The sequence below is a fragment of the Cyprinodon tularosa genome, unplaced genomic scaffold (genome assembly GCF_016077235.1).
Source record: "Cyprinodon tularosa strain WSP-4 unplaced genomic scaffold, ASM1607723v1 ctg11, whole genome shotgun sequence".
NCBI lineage: Eukaryota > Metazoa > Chordata > Actinopteri > Cyprinodontiformes > Cyprinodontidae > Cyprinodon > Cyprinodon tularosa.
The window spans coordinates 418539-435253 of NW_024037893.1; the positions used below are offsets into that span (position 1 = coordinate 418539).

General features: G+C 38.0%; 2 protein-coding genes across 5 annotated transcripts; one reads left to right on the forward strand and one right to left on the reverse strand.

Annotated features, from left to right (window-relative positions):
- The first annotated feature begins 44 nt into the window (after positions 1–44).
- Positions 45–6912, forward strand: LOC119789672 (ras-related protein rab7). Of its 4 annotated transcripts, none has more exons than XM_038294674.1 (6): positions 45–169; positions 4045–4110; positions 4230–4356; positions 4510–4728; positions 5236–5364; positions 5500–6912. In XM_038294674.1, the coding sequence occupies exons 2-6, from the start codon at positions 4058–4060 to the stop codon at positions 5593–5595; spliced, it is 624 nt and encodes a 207-aa protein (XP_038150602.1). In that variant the 5' UTR covers positions 45–169; positions 4045–4057; the 3' UTR covers positions 5596–6912. The 4 variants fall into 4 exon arrangements, with proteins under 4 accessions (XP_038150602.1, XP_038150623.1, XP_038150612.1 ...); XM_038294695.1 differs by having other exon boundaries at positions 103–237; XM_038294684.1 differs by lacking the exon at positions 45–169 and adding an exon at positions 257–465.
- On the reverse strand, positions 6899–16235 carry hmces (5-hydroxymethylcytosine binding, ES cell specific). The gene is made up of 6 exons (XM_038294661.1): positions 15873–16235; positions 14754–14897; positions 14457–14666; positions 14168–14322; positions 12133–12325; positions 6899–7245 (listed from the first exon to the last, which is right to left on the reverse strand). Exons 1-6 carry the CDS (start codon positions 16059–16061, stop codon positions 7156–7158), a joined length of 981 nt encoding a protein of 326 aa, XP_038150589.1. The 5' UTR covers positions 16062–16235; the 3' UTR covers positions 6899–7155.
- Between the last annotated feature and the right edge of the window lie 480 nt (positions 16236–16715).

Below are 16715 nucleotides of genomic sequence, written 5' to 3' on the forward strand. Positions count from 1 at the left end.
TTTTTCATGATATTCTAATTTTATGACCAGCACCTGTATGCTCTACTGGTTTCAGGGCAACAAGGCGTGACCAGCGCATGACGTCAGTCGTCACGAGCGTAGCTTGTTTTGGAGGAAGTGAAGTGATCTCCGTTCAGCTAGCAGCTAGCCGCTTAGCCTGACAGGAAAAGTGAGTGCCTAAAACGCCGGTCATATTTTGTAATTGTACCTTCACATTGACAGTACTTACTTTGACAGGTAGGTTTAGTGTAGAACCCAGCTTTCGGGCAGCTGTCGTCATTCTAAACGCCTTTTTTTTCGTACATATGTATCCTAGCTTTTAGCCGTCTCGCGCGTTAGGCTAGCTCTTCCATCAGAGGCGGAGGAAAAAGGTCCACCATCATTTTTTTTTTCTTTTTAACAATTCCTTTCCTTTAAATCTAAAAGGTCTTCGTCGAGGTTGGTTTGTAATAACTAAATCAATTTGTAAGTGACAGTTTGTCATTGTTGTCTTTATATAACTGTCATAAATTTTAACCTTTCCCTGTTATAGCCCTTACCGAATTGTTTACGAGAGGGTTATTTTGTGTTGAGCGATCGACCAAGGAATGGCTCCAAGCGGATTTTCTTTAGAATTGGAGATAGTTTTAAGTTGCCTTCCTTTATTTTCTTATTTTCAAGTCAATTGTCTTTGTTTTAAGTTGCTAACTATGTGAAAGTGGGAAGTTAACTTTTCCTTCGTGCAGTCAGCAGTTTTATAACACAGTTTATCAGCACAACAACAAAACAAATAGAATCAGAAATATTAGTTGGCATTAATATCAGTAACTTATTATGTTCTAAATGTTACACTAATTTTAACGCAGCCTGCAAGTCATGTTTCCGTTACTCGTTTGTTTTAAACCATGTGATCAGTCCCTGACACAGTGTCATGGGGTTCAGATTATATTCAGATAGCTCTATGCTAGTTTAGCCTGCGGGCCTTTCGTGGATGGATGTTCATTTAATTCTTTAGCACATCAAATATTAGGATGTTATTTGTTTGAATTTGTGAGTCCTTTCAGTTTTGGCTTATTCACTGCATCACCTGATCGCTGTGATAGTTTTAAATACCCATTTATGAGTTTGGACTTTGAGCATTACAGCTTTATGAGGAGCATATTATTGCGCAACTGGCTAGACCGAAGACTTTCTATTTGTTACCAAGGAAAAAACAAAACCAGGACTAAAAGGTTTTGCTCTGACCTTTTCAAACCTTTGGAGTTGATGAGATGATAGCTTATAGCACCTATATTCGTGTTGTGTTACATTTTCCACACAGAATTTTATGTAGCTTTTATGCTGTTAAGCTAAAGTGGCATGAGTTAGTACATTATATTAGGACAAAATTTAGTACATTTAAAAATAAGGAATTAAAGATGGCTATATTCTGTTTTATGAGCCCCAAATTTCAAAAAATTAAAGTAGGGCTGAAAGAAGTAATCTGATTAATCGTGATTAATCACTTATTAAAATGATCGTCAACTAATTTAAGAATCGATTAATCGTTAACTCAATGTAGAGATTATGAAACATGCCTTTCAGCAGGAATTGTATCAAAACTGTAAAAATATAAATAAATATTTTTCATTTAAGATAAAAAAAAATTGTCTGTTGGTATGTTCTAATCATAACTCCTCAATTGGACATTTTAGTTTCAACTGGCCTAAGTTAATAAAAATCTTCTTTAAGGAATCTTTAGTTATCCAATTATTAATCGATTACTTGGGGAAAAAATCGATAGAATAATCGATTTGCAAAATAGTCATCTTTAGTTGCAGCCCTGAATTAAAGCCTATTGCTCTACAAGCTTCAGATGAAATGTTTTGACATTTAATCAGAATGGTTAGCCTGATTCTGTGTTGAGAAGGTAAAATTTTGAAAAATGTTTTTTTTTTTTTATTTAACACTTTATCATTAAATGTATCAAAGTCAAATCAGCTTTTTGCTCTCTAAAATCATCCACCAACAGTACACACTGCAATGAGCTGTTCTTTGAAACATTGATTAATGTGAATTTTAATATTCCTTAAATTTCTCTTAGGGTCAGAAGTACTACCTCTGTCAAAGAACATTAGGTTTTTAATTTTTTTAAACCTCTATAGTTCTTGGGGAAAAAAATAAATCTGAATTTGAAATGTGAAAAAAAAAACTATCTTTGGTATCAGCCAGGAAATACCTGATTTGTGCATCTTTCTTTACAACATATCCCTGTTAATACTTCAGAATTATTTAAATTAGATTTTTCTTGCCTAGTGGGATTTTTGTTGTACATGACATTTATCATTGAGTTAATGTTTTAGAAAGCGGTAAGAATGTCTACTTTAAAATTGGAAGCATTCAATTAATTAGTTTGTTCATCTAAACAGGGGTAACCAATTAAATATCAGTTGGGTCAGAATATAGAAAATTAACAACCAGTAAAGGTCCGGAGACATTTTTATTATTATAATCTGTTACATAAAACAGCATTTAATACAGAAATAAAATCCAGGTGTTAATGCAAAAATTTTATACATTGAATTTGATATTAAAAAAATTGAATTTTTTTTTCATTTTAAAATCTAAATTGTTTTTGAAGTAGAGAACAACAATATTTCAGTTTTTTATGTAGACAATTTCCATTTTTTTTCTTTTTTTTCCCCCCCTTTCTTTCTTTTTTATGGCTTAATAAGAGAAGTGGGCTTTAGGCTGCCCTGCAAGGCTTTAAACCTGGGTTTGAATGGATACAAAGCTATTCTTAAGTACATATCAAGGTGCTCTAAACTAAACAAATGAGAGAAAAGTTGAACTCAAGCGACTTAAAAACTGCAATGGCTGGTGTTTTGTTGAGCTACTTGGATGTAAATTAGGTTCAGTATTTTGTTCCACAATTATTTTTTTCATTTAATCTGGCTTTAATAAAGAACCAACAGTTTACCTATTATCATCATCATAAAATATTTGTGCCATAATCACATAGCAAAGGACTTTTTGGCCAATATGTTAGGAGCTTACATTAGATATACTTGTTTAAAACCAATCAAGTTGAACAGGGTCTCTTTTGGCAGCAGATGCTCCCACTATAACCAAATGACATTGCCCTAAATGCCTAAGGAGTGTAGGAGAAAGATATCAACTTGTCATCACAATATTTACCAATAATCAAGGTGTTGTGGAGGGGAACGCCTATTAAACGCGTGCGAGAGCATGCTTGAGTTAATTTCTCCTTGAGGAGTTGCGTGGACGCACCCATTGAATAGAATAGAAAATCCCTTTATTGTTCCACAATGGGGAATTTCTGGTGTTACAGCAGCAAAAAGAAAAAATGGTCACAGAAACATGGACCTTAGAAAAGTGTATAAGAATAAAATAATATTGATATTATGATAAGACGGTCCCTTGGATGAATACCATCTCATCCATATTTATATTTTAAAAAGCTTCCCTGCAGATACTACTGGTATATTAAAAAAAATCATAACGTGAGTATCTGTGTGTGTGTGCTGCACTGGAAATTTGGACATTTTTGCGGGGTAAATAAAGATCTGTGGCCACCGTATAACTACTAATGATGCAAATTACAAAATAAATAAACTTATCTTCCCTGGAAAGTTACAATATAGAGGTAGATAAGTTTTACTAGCAGTGATGTGAAATAGATTTCTCCACATATGATCCCAAACTTTACCTGATGAGTAGAAACTTCGCTACCGAGGCATTAGTGGGAAGCCTGACCTCTGCTTTTAGTGTACACGATCGTGTTAAAGAATATCCCAAAAATACTCTGGTCGTTTTTTCTCTTCTGACCGCGGTGAGAAAGGCGAGCTTGACTGGATGAAAATATAGCTGACAACACATCTACACCTGACAGTGCGCATGCGGCGAAAAAATATAGCTAGCTGGGGACGAACATGTAGGACGCCCTTACATAAAAATCTTTCACTTTACCTTTAAAGAAAAGGCATATTTGACCCCCTGACATGCAATGTTCTATTTATCATTAGTATAATTAACAATCCAGCGTTTTTTTTTTTCTTTTAACAGCTGTTGAAAAAAAATGACGTCAAGAAAGAAAGTTCTACTCAAAGTCATCATCCTTGGAGACTCTGGGTAAGTGTTATAATTACCTCCTCTCAAGTACAAAGCCACTTCAGGGTTTCATCGATCCCCGGTTTTTCCTGTTTCTGTTAACATTGCTGAGTATTTTTCTGCCTTTTTTGTTATTGTAGAGTTGGGAAGACCTCATTAATGAACCAATATGTGAATAAGAAGTTCAGCAACCAGTACAAAGCCACAATCGGTGCCGATTTCCTGACAAAAGAAGTTATGGTAGATGACAGACTTGTCACAATGCAGGTATTGGAGCAACTTTATACACTTTATGGTTGTTTGGTGTATATAGGAGTTAAGACTACGCCAAACCACACCACATAATTATTGAGTTCAAGTCAAATATCAAAATCGTAGTTTTTTTGTTTTAAAACGGCTTTAAATGGTTGTGTGTTTCAGATTTGGGATACGGCGGGTCAAGAGCGGTTCCAGTCCTTAGGCGTGGCTTTCTACCGTGGAGCAGACTGCTGTGTTCTGGTGTTTGATGTGACTGCACCCAACACCTTTAAGACCTTAGACAGCTGGAGGGATGAGTTCTTGATTCAGGCTAGCCCACGAGACCCTGAGAACTTCCCTTTTGTGGTGCTGGGAAACAAGATTGACCTGGAGAACAGACAGGTCGGGAAGTGATTATTTTTTTTATCTGTTTGTAGTATTTCAAAGCCATAATGCCTGATAAACATTAAATGTTTATTTAAAGAATATGAAGAAAAATTTTGGGCGTGTCTAGAAAACCTCCTCCCAAAGATTCATGATCAATTTCTGTTTACCTTTTGGTTATCTCAACGATTTCCCAAATAGACCCAAATTTTTTTGCAAATCCAGCTCAACTCCATGACTGATTAAGGTTAAACATTGATATCAGTATTTCTGATAGAAGTCGCGTCTGTCTTCTGGATAGTAAGAGAAGGGAGGTCCTGACAGAAAACTCATTATTTTATAGCTGAAAAGGTTGGGTACTAAAGTAATCGTTAGGCAAAATATGTAATACATGTCCAGTTCCTCTAACCATCCCAAAGAGGATTCACTGTTCAGATAAAGATTAAACATTCAGTGTTCCTGTAGTTGGTTCAAGCCTAATAATTGTAACTTTAGCAACTAATTTGAGCTCCTTTGTGCTTTTAGGTAACAACCAAAAGAGCACAAGCTTGGTGTCAGAGCAAGAACAACATCCCATATTTCGAAACCAGCGCCAAGGAGGCAATCAATGTGGAGCAGGCCTTCCAGACTATTGCACGCAACGCTCTTAAACAGGTACCTGTAAACGAGCCCTAGCTGTCTGGCAGCTGCTGAATCATATACTAGATTTTTAGAAGCAAGGTTGTTGTTTTTCTTTTTAAATGTATTAATGCGGTTTTCTCCCCTCCCTCTGGCTCTGTCTGACCTCAGGAGACAGAAGTGGAGTTGTACAATGAGTTCCCCGAGCCAATAAAGCTGGATAGGAACGAACGAGCCAGGCCTTCAGCAGAGCCCTGCAGCTGCTGAGGACTCTGAGGATCATCAGGGGGCTCGTCATCGCCCGCATCACCCTGCCTTGCCTTGTCTATTTATCCCCTCCCCTGCGCCCCACTGTGTAACGCCCCAACATCCAACATACAAGCAGCATCCCACTCATAAGAGTATATTACTACACACAAAAAATGCTGCACACACTTCCTTATAATATATATATATATAAATATGAAGATACATTTTCTATCAAATAGTCTTTTAGTCCAAAGAACACTTTGAGGAAAGAATAAGGTGTTTATTTGTCTGATGCTACCTTCTTCCCAGTCTTTGCCCTCTTATTGGTCCATTGTGGTTGGGGCTACGTTTCCTTCTGTTTCATTCGTATTTCTTCTCGTTCACTCCCTGTGTGCTCCCAACTGCTTGTATTTTGATACTTCAAGTGGGAAATTGAAGCATTACTTCTGTATTTTGAACTTTTGACTTAGATTAGACAAATGTTTGTTTTTTTAAATCAAAAATGTCTGTAATTTTGGTGGTCATGTTCTCTGTCAGTCCACCACTGCAGCCCGAACAGAGGAAATACTGCTGCTTCATACTTTACTTTAAATACTTATTACAATTGTATATAACCTAAATCACAAAAGAAACGTTCCTACTTCAGCAGTGCTTTTGTGTGAAGGTTAACAATTAGATTAGAGGATGAAAATGTTGGTTGATTAAAAAAATTGGCAAGTAGTTACGAATCAAGTAACAATAGTCCATCTGGCAAGTATGTACAGTTTTCTTTTTCCACTTTGCCACCTTACTGTCATACCCTGTAGTTTCAGTTTATGGAGACGGCTCACTTTTGAGCTACAATAAATGTTTTGATGGAAACCACGGTTCCCTGTCAGAATAAAGGTTCATAGACCATTTAACACAGGAACTGAGTGAACCGATATGGCACGTCAGTCTACCAGATGGACCTAGAGGAGAGCTTTTCTGAAATAACCTCTATTAGCAAACATGTTTATTTTACAAGACTTTGTGTATAATTGCGATTCTTTCAGTCATGGTTTAGGTAAGATAAAACTGTTGTAAATCTCCATTTCTGACTTTGCCAACTTGTGACGGCTAATGGTTTAAGTGCTTCTTGTTTAACGGATTGGATCGTTAACTGTTGGTTTGTATTATACTGAGAGCTAGAAATTGAATATAGTCTGAAATAACACATACTGTAACACTGAAAGACTCTAAAAGAAACATGGGAATATTTGGCATTCATCATTATAACATGGTAATGCACATCTACATTGTTTTGAAATGTCTTTGCGTTTCAAGAAATAAAAATCTTGAATTAAGCAGACAGAATTTTTTTGTATTTTTATTTATTAAATCTGAGTCAAATTTCCAGATATAAATCAAGTATAAACATGCATTTAAAAAACGTAACTGAACAATTATAGCAGAAAAATAAGGATGGAAGGATTTCCTTTTGGTTTTCAGTTCATACGGTTATTTTGTTCTTGGTTTCTTATTGGCTCCCTGGAGCCACAGCCTAAGTCCTCCAACAGGCTTGCTTTGTGCCTTAGCCTTGCCGTCCTCTTCTTTGGTCTAATTGGCATCAGGGTCCTTTCTTTTTGAAGGGCTGCTGCTTGACAGCCAGCTCATCATCATCTTACTGCTTGCTGAGGCTTTAGGCTCCTGGAAAAACCAAGAGTTAGTTAGTCAGAGGAAAACTTAAAAAGTCCAACCACAGTTTTTATCTCAATGAAAGTGAAATATTCATATAAGGATAGATTCAAGGTGCAAATTTCATTTTGAGATTCTGGCAAATAATGAACTCAGACAAAATAGGTTTTAATAAATATTCATGTAAGAGAGGAATGTATGTGTACTGTTCAGGATTATTGGACCAGTTTTTGGGGAAAACAAAAAACAGCTGACAGTACAAATTACTTAATGCAGTGGTTCCCAAAGATTTTCTTTTGGGCCCCCCTTTGGATTACAATAAAACTTCCACGCCCCCCCCCCCCCCCAAAAAAAAAAAAAAAAAAAATTGTTTAACCAGATATAATAAACCTATACACATATTTTGTTTTCAAACTCCACTGAACTTTATTTCACACTTAAGGTTGCAACAAAACAAACTACACCTTTACAGTGGAACACTTTTGTGTAACAGTATTTTTTTCATAGTTCTATAATGTAGATTAGAAGAGGATTCTTTGTTGTCTGTGTTATTTTAAACATATTTCTTTTTTTTTATTTGTAACAATATTTAACTTTGCTATCATCAATACATTAAAAAAGCCTCTGTGCAAAATGGAGTGAAAACATTGAACAGCTCCCTGAGAGTTTTTTTCTTTGTACTTTAATCCTCCCATCTTTTCAGTGGCTGTAGTGAGCCTGCTTGTTGCTGCAGATCTTCTCAAATCTGGGTTGCAGTGTCACAACTGTCCATTATGCTCAGTCAAGCAAGCACTGTTTTTTTTTTTCTTCATTCATCCATACCGCTTCCCGCGCCCCCCCTGTAATGGCATTGCGCCCCCCCTAGGGGGCGCGCCCCACACTTTGGGAACCACTGACTTAATGAATGAGGTTCTGTATGGATGCAGTCAGTCTTCTGCACTGTTCAGGTAAAAGCCCAGCCTTTAGCTCATCTGCCTTGTTATGCTCTGGTGTCTTTGCAGCCCATAGATTATCTAATGGGGTTAGGCTTCCATTAAATAACACTGATGACATGGTTTATTTGTATGAGCAGAGGAAAGCGTGAAGTGCTCTGAATTTCCCTACTAGATGGTGGTGCTGTCTTTAAAATTGAGTAGATCAGCACCACCAGCTGGCACTAAATTGTCAGAATAAATGCTGGTTTATACTCAGAAACGGGTTGTCATGTGTGTTGCATTCAATGCAAATACGCCCCCACCCCTTCTGCAGACACTCTGCTGCACCTCTCCAAAATTGTAGGTGACCGCAGACAGGAGGGCTCTGATTGGTCAAATCTACATCCGCTTTACACCATGCATATTTCCTGTTTCATACCTAACCGGCTTGTTTTGTTTGTATGACCGCCATTGTGTGACCCTTTTTCCACCTGTATCCCCACTCTTTTTCACCCTCATGTCCCTCTGTTGTTGCACAAACGAGCCTCTTGCGTTTTTCCTCTGACATATTAAGACCCACAGCTAGTTCCTGATTGTCCCTCTACCTTTGTGGCGTGGAATAAAAGAGCAGACCATGCTTCAGTGTTGGGCAATGTTGGTTATACCTCCGCAGCAGTTTACCCTGCATTTGCACATCCCTGCAGAGGGGCCGCCATATTAAGGAAAGCTCCAACCCACGTATGGAAGTATGGTAGCAGACATTCAAAATGGCCCTTCCCAGTGCAACGCCGGCTGAATGGCTGCCTACTCCCTGGCAATTCCCAGCAAAATTCCCTTCAACTTCCAGCCACTGGCCTTCTCCTGGGTGTGTGCATTTTTCTTACCCTGACTCCTCCCTTTCAATTAATTAGTGTCTGGCCTGAAGATAATAGTTCTCTTTAGACCTTAATGTCCACAAATCATGACAGAAAGAATATTTTAGAACTAAGATTGATTTTTAAAAATGAATTGTAGGGGACCAGCCAAGGGCACATCAAGGAAAGTGAGGACATTTTGAATGGCTAATACTGTAGCAGGCAGGGTGAGTGGACTGTTTAACCCTTAAATAGCAAGTCTGTATCAATGCAGGCTCGCTGGAATTTCGCAGCAGGTGTAACAGCGAACAAGTGGCCGAGGAAACATTGACATTCAAATGTAAATTTTGCTGGTTTGCTGCATCTTCATCACACTGACATTACTGAAAAAGAAAAAAAAAAGACTTCATTAATCCCTAAAGAGAAGGTCCTCTATTAAATAGTTTTGAATGTACCAACTTATTTTTAAGAAATACACCTGCACCATTTACAGCCATGCACATGGGGAATTACTGTGTTGCCATGCCAACAGCTGCAAATGTGACTTCATTAGCAGTGACCCTTTGATATGGGTTAGTGCTTTGGGGGTGGTTTGGGATTGGGCCTTCATCTCCATTCTTCTTCCAGATAATGAGGATGGGGTTAATACATTCATTGACAGTTATCCTATTCTACCCACACATGGATTAATGACAGAAAACTGATTTCTAAAAAAGGATTGAGAGCAGGAGTGGCTGGTCAATAGAGGGCGCCACCCTACACCAAATGACTGATTAGAGTCATTGGGTGAATTTTAAATTAAAATGTAAAATATTTTGAAATATAATCAAAATATATTTTTTAGATGTGTAAGATAATTAATATTTAATGACTAGTGAAGTGTCATTCCATTTTTGGTCAGATTGGAGAAGTATTTTTGCCCTAGGGCTCAAAAATCTCTGCCCACTGACTCGTGTTACAAGCTGTACGTGCGCAGTAGCTCCTCTGCAATACAAAGGTATAGGAGAGGAAGTGTGTTTGTTCGCCACCTCCTGCCACAGGGCAGACTTTTTGCAGGTGATTGACAGGTCCAGTCGCAGGAGTTTGAGATGCAAGAACCGTCCTTTTCCAGGACCTGGTTTAGCAAGAAGGCTTGGCTTCTACCCAGCATGCATTAAGACAGGTAGGACTGATTCAAAGCACTTTTTAGAAAAGGCAAAGAAGAATGAACAATCTGGAAAACATGGAAAATAACATAATAGTTTAGTAAACTAGCCCCACACGCCAGCGGCCAAAATCATTTTTGCCTGCGAGTTTGTCTAGCCTCAATCAGTGCCCCAGGCCCTAGAACTGGGGGGGCAATCACAACGCAGAGATTTGTTTTGAATATCTGGATGCAAAGAGGGCGGGGTTTTAAGGGCGTGACAACAAAGCTGCACGACCCTAGAGAAAGCACAACAAGGAAGATGGCAACAACTATTGAACAGTAGCATGCACTGCAGCAGTAGCTTTCAATGGAGCGCTCCATGGAAAGGTAAAAGTTCTCTTTTCTGTTGCTGTTGTTCAATAAAAGTACGTTTTAAGATCATTTGAGGCAAGAATACTTTAAAGCGTCACTAAATGGTCAATTTACAGATTTTTTTTTTTTAACAGTGTCCTGTCTGGCAAGGTGGCAATAAGAATAATTGTCTTGATGCCAAAAGGAGCCCAACAGATTTTACTTTCACAAGTGTAGCGGTATGGCAATTGCCATACTGCTCCACTTGTTTCATGCATATACATTGCTTTATTAGAATTATGCAGGGAGTTTTACAGTTCATATGGACACTGCAATGTAAGTAGAGCAGAAAAACAGAAGAAAAAAAAAAAGAAAAAAGAAAAAAAAAAGGACAAAAGATGAAAGAAAGAAGAGATAGAAAGGAGACAATGACAAAACATTTTCAGTCTGCTTCATCACCTGCAATGAGATGAAAAAAAAAAAAAAAAGAACAGCACAACCAAAAGACATGGTACGAGATATACAATAAAGCAAACACCTTGAAACTATCGCTAAAGTAATATTATTAAGTCTGACATGTACTCTGTGTTACCTGAAGATATGAATGTGGGGTTTCTGTTTGGAAGTGAATCTCTAAGTACCTGAAGCCTAGCACCTGTAGTTGTTTGTGAGGGTGAACTTGTGCATGTAAAGTTTTAACCATAGAAAAAATGCTCAATTTACAGATTTAATGTGTAATTAAAAGAACAATTTCCGAAGTTGGGAGGACTGCGGCAACCAGCGGACCTCCGAGGCTAACGGCAGCCCCTCTGCAGCGGCCCTCTTTCAGTATAGTCATGTGTGAAGGACCGCTGGCTCTGATGACGATTTTGGAATCAGTTTTGGAAGGATTTGAATTGGGGTTTTCGTTGAAACGTGAGCAGGAAGAGGCTCTACGCTCATTTGTTTTTTTAGAAGGACGTATTCGCTGTTTTACCAACAGGCTGTTTGTTTACACTCCCCCACCAGCTTTCTGTCGCGCTTCCTCAGTCACAGTCAGTTGCGCTCATTGGTCAGAGCATTGGCCACAATGCATAGGCACAGTGATGGTTTTAAAAACGGGTTGTTCTCATCAACAATCTTCCGATGTCTCATTCATCGGGGCCAGACTTAATCACACATTTAATCTCAAATTTAGTCTGGTTTATCAGGCTAATAATATAGTGTACTTTTTCTAGGTGTTTGTCAGAAAATTGTTTTCATGCATTTAAAAAAAAATAAAGCTGACAAATAGCTTCTACATGATTAAACTGGTACATTTTTTTATGTTTGTAACACAATATAGGACCATGCAAAACACAGATTTACCTTCACAAAGCCTCAGTAGGGCAAGATTTATGCTCAAAAATTAAACCTGCCCATGAAGTTTTTATAATGATTTAGAGACATCTGATCTAAGAGGTCTGTAGATTTAGATCTTTTGAGAAACTGAATTATAATCACCACAATAGGATAGCAATAAATGTTCAGATTATGTCCCTCTGAGTGGAATGCTTCCATATATATATTGATGCTTTTTAGTTAGTGAAAACAGAAATGAATTCATTTTTTAAATTATAAGATAACTGGTGAGAGGTATTGATTGGACTATACTTGGTTGGTAGCTTGTAACCACCTTTTTGCTGTTCAGATCCACTGGTTGAAGGCACTCTGGGGAGTTGTTGCGTGAGTTGTTGACAAAAGAAGAAACGGGATGAAAGGTCAGGATGTCTTTGGGCTGAAGCAGCTTGATGGCATCAAGAGACTTCACCTCTCCAAAATCAAGCCATCTTCTCACTTCTTCTTCTCCGTCAAGGATGGCTGGCATCCTAACAAAAAAAACATGTCTGCTATATAAATTGCTATGATCAGCAATGAAACCATTTTGAATAAAAGTAATGGCAAAATTTGAAGCCATAGTTATTAAATAAGTGATCATTTTTGCAAAAAGGCTTCCATACAATGGACAAACCACCTAATGACAGAGATAAAGTCCATATGTTATCAGCATCAGATGCTCCTATAGTCATTAATAAAAAAGAATCCCATAAAGGAAAGTCTACATTTACCGTAAATGTGACGGTGTTGAAAACTTCTTTTTTGATTACAGCAAATATTCAAAGTGGGTTTGATAACTCCAACTTATCAAACTTTAAAAGACTGATTTATTTAAAGTTGATCTTTGCCGCCTACTGTAAAAATCGATCTGTGATCATTTCAAAATGATCAAAAATAGAAGTATTATCTAAAAAGAAATGTGTTGGTGTATTCAAAGCAATTAGTCAACTTTTTATTTTATATTATTTTTAATCTTTTAGTAATGAAGCCAACATGCTTTTCCATACTCCATTTTATTTTCCCCTACTTCTAATGCTACGTTCACACCGCCCCAATTGAAGCAGCAGGTTTACGTGCAAATTGTATGGTTGAAGTGAATCAAGGTGCATCAAAAGCTCCTGAACCGCATCTCGAACAGCAGGAGCAGCAATTCTTGAAGCATCTGAGGCGCATGTCGTGCTTGTCACTACCCAATCCGTCCTGCGCATGCCCATGAGAATAATAAGATCCGTAGTAACAGTACTGAAAATACTTATTTATATACATAAAACATTAAAGGATGCTAAACTATATTGTATAAAAAATATTGAAGACTTTTCTGGAAGAAATGGATACGTTTTACATTCTTTCTATTGTATTGAGTGACGTCATCTTCGAACAGGATCAGAAACAACATCGAAAAATGTTTGAAAGGCTATTTAAGTGTATTGCTTTTCTCTGTTTTTAGAAGATGCAATATTTATGCAAATACAAAAGTATTCAAAAGGAACCCCCCGCCGGAAAAAGGCAAAAGAATTTTAAAAAGTAAGAAAAACCAAGTACTGCCTACCCGGAAGTTATTCTGTTTGCGTATGCGCAGGACGGATCGTGCTTCCGGGACAGATCGGGTAGTGATGGCGCTTCACAAGCAGCAGATGCTGGAGTTTGAGAATTTTAACTTTTGCTGCTCGACGCGCCACATCAACCAATCAGAAAATCTTATCTAAGAGCTGGCAGGGAGACAATCACAGCACTGCTGATGCAGATAGATATGACCACTCCAATTAAACAGTTTATGTAGGCAAAATATGGTTGCTTTTATTATTCTGGTGCCTGCAGTTTGAGCCACATACCTAAAGGACTTCCAGCTGTGACGAACAGTAACTGCTGGGAATTCCCATTGACAGCACACCGCCTGTATGCGAGGATCTGAGAGGCTCAGCAAAATAATATTTTAAGGCAGGATCATAATCTTGATGAACTGACCGCACAGGTGATGTTTTGAGGTGGACTTTCTTGCTGAAGAAAATTGATTAAAACCAGCTTTTAACCAGCTTCAGGCAGCAAATGTAGCAAAGCCGCTCTGTGCCAGTAAACAGAGGAGCAGCAGAAGCACCAGATACATCTGGACACACTTAACTGAGCGCTCTTCTGAAGCATCAAGGATGCTCTTGACACATGTCTGACTTTATTGTGTACAAGCTTCAAAAATTAAGTAGTAGGCGCTTTTCTGCTGCCCAAACTGCGCTCGCTGTGAACGTAGCATAACGTTCTAAAAAAACTAAAAACAAATTCCTTTAAGGAAATCCTATTTAAGTATACAAATATTTTCTTTTCTAAGCGGTCACTCTTACCTGTCATGAATGTTTTGCAGATTTGGGGAAGCATTCACTGTGATGACGCTGTATGTGTAAAGAGGATCTCCACCTGTTAGTGGTGACCAACAGTCAAAGACTCCTGCCATCGTCAGCAGCTTCCACCCTGTCCACTCAGGGGGAGCTTCACTTTCCTTTCAAACACATCAACCAAACCTGTTCGGATTAGTTTGATGCTCACATGAAGGCCAAAACCTACTGTTTTCTTCCAAATTGAGCACACGTATAACACGTTTAAGCTTTTGCTACAGAGGAAAGGAATGCAAACCTCTGAAAAGCCGGGGGAGATTACGCCTGATTCTGATTTTTCCTTATTGTGAGTTGGAGACAAGAGTTGCTGATCCTCTTCTTTCTCCTGGCTTGGGCTGGTTCTCTGAGGAAAGTATATGAAGAAAGGTTGCTTCTGCTTTTCCCTCCTCTGCCACTCATAAAATCCATCAGCCAGGATGACACAGCGCTGTCCCTTTAAGAGGGGGTCCTTGGAAAGAGGGTGAGGCAACAAAGTAAGTACAAAGTTAGACCAAAATCATAAACAGAAAAGGACAACCTCTTAAATAGCACATACCTTGTAGGACTTCTTCTCAAGAATATTCTCACTCCGGCAGTTGTTGGTACTGTACTGCATCTTATTTGGGTCGCTCTCCTTGAACCATGCAGGTATCAGACCCCAACGCATTGAAGCTAAAACACATTCATCCACAGGAGCACTCTGAGGAAATACACAAGGATTGCACAGATCATGGACGGCACCCTTATATAGTAAACGGATATATGTGCAGACGTGTTAAGTAACGAAGTACAAATACTTTGTTACTGTACTTAAGAACACTTTTTAGGTATCTATACTTTACTCCATTACTTATTTTTCTTCCTACTTCTGACTTCTACTATTACATTTTAACAGAATTATCTGTACTTTCTATTCTTTATATTTTTAAAACAAACGTTACTCATCACTCTTGGCTTCGGTTTAATGTTTATAAATATTTATTTCACATCATGTGTGCCATCCAATGCAGATCATTGGCTCCATCTACATCTAGTGAAAACTAGTGTCATTGGATGAGTCATATAACGCAAACACTAACTTTATACTTCAAATAGTTTTTGGAGCACATACGTTTTCACTTTTACTTCAGTAAAGAGGTCATGTTGATACTTCAACTTTAACAGTGTTTTTAAACTGCAGTATCTATAGGCTACTTCTACTTATGTAACAAATGTGTGTACTTTTGACACCATTGTATGTGTGTAATTTTAAACGTGTTTAAATATATATTTGATATGGAACATTTTATTTCTTGAGGGCTTCAGAGGGTTCTCAGACATTAATTCACAAACATTTCAAGCTTTTGGCCTCTTACGGAATATTCTATATTATACGGCTGGATAAGGAGCAGGCCCATGGAGGAGCTGCAGAGGTACACAGCTCATGTGGATCCAGTTGATGATACAATCGTTACCTCCAAAACAACAGTGGTGACCTCGGTGAACATTACTCGAATCTCTTCATTTCTAGTTCCATGTTTCAATGCATCAAACAAAAACAACACAGACTGTAAATCTGCTAAAAGCAGGAAAACCCAAACTTACTGAATTGGTCAAGTTGTTTATTAGCTAATGTTAGGTGTAACGCTTGGTACAATATTGCACAGATATGGACCATCATGAAAGCCTAAGTCACCTTATCGAAATGTCTCTGCGATACCAGAACCGGGCTCATGGACTGAGGACTCTTGTTGTAAGATGGTCTGTATTTATCCGCGTCTCCATCCCTCCAGCGGGGCTGTCTCCGCTGTCCGCCCCGGGTCCTGTAAGAGCAGGCTCGGCTCACTTCGTCAGGAGCGAGAGTGCAAGCGGTTCTTCCACACATCTCAGAAAGCTTTTAGTTCGAATGTATTGGCGTAAAATATCTAAGAACGTCCAAGTGGGTGAGTTGGAATTGTGTGTTAGATAACAGAGCGGAAGTTTGTCGCGGTAAATCGAACCAACCCGCCAGTCAGAGCGCCTCTTCTTCTTCTTTTAGAATTTATTTCTGGTGGTTGGCCACCAACTTCTTCTTCTTCTTTTCTATCATGGCGGATCGCAAGCAACTTAAACTTGCATACCGCCACCTACTGTTCATGAGTGTGTAGCAACACTGTTTTACTATTAAATTCTATTTTTTAATTTTGTATTCTGAAGATAAATAAATAATGCTTTCCTTAATCTATAAATATCCTTTATATTTCCTTTATTTCCCAATAATCTTTTAAGACTCCATTCTTGGCCTGTCCTTTCAACTACTCTTCTCAATTTCTCCCTTTCAGGTTCATTTGTTTTACAGTTCATCAATACGTGTTCTACATTTTCTATCTCTCCACATCCTTCACATTTATCATAGTATAAATGTGAAGTATAAATTGTCATTTAAATAAGTATGACCTGCTCTTAATCTGATCATTATTATGTCTTCCCTTCGGTTTCTCTCATTAATATTTCTATTTAATACTAACTTTTGTACTTTATATAATCTTCTTCCTTTTTT

Bases quoted from the DNA above. Each gene is read 5' to 3' on its own strand.
- LOC119789672 (XM_038294674.1), top strand. From the start codon at position 4,058: ATGACGTCAAGAAAGAAAGTTCTACTCAAAGTCATCATCCTTGGAGAC. The intron at 4,111-4,229 runs GTAAGTGTTATA...TTGTTATTGTAG, and splicing joins ATCATCCTTGGAGACTCTGG to AGTTGGGAAGACCTCATTAA. The intron at 4,357-4,509 runs GTATTGGAGCAA...TGTGTGTTTCAG, and splicing joins ACAGACTTGTCACAATGCAG to ATTTGGGATACGGCGGGTCA.
- hmces (XM_038294661.1), bottom strand. From the start codon at position 16,061: ATGTGTGGAAGAACCGCTTGCACTCTCGCTCCTGACGAAGTGAGCCGA. The intron at 14,667-14,753 runs GTATGTGCTATT...CCTCTTTCCAAG, and splicing joins TTGAGAAGAAGTCCTACAAG to GACCCCCTCTTAAAGGGACA. The intron at 14,323-14,456 runs GTTTGCATTCCT...TGTGTTTGAAAG, and splicing joins TCTCCCCCGGCTTTTCAGAG to GAAAGTGAAGCTCCCCCTGA.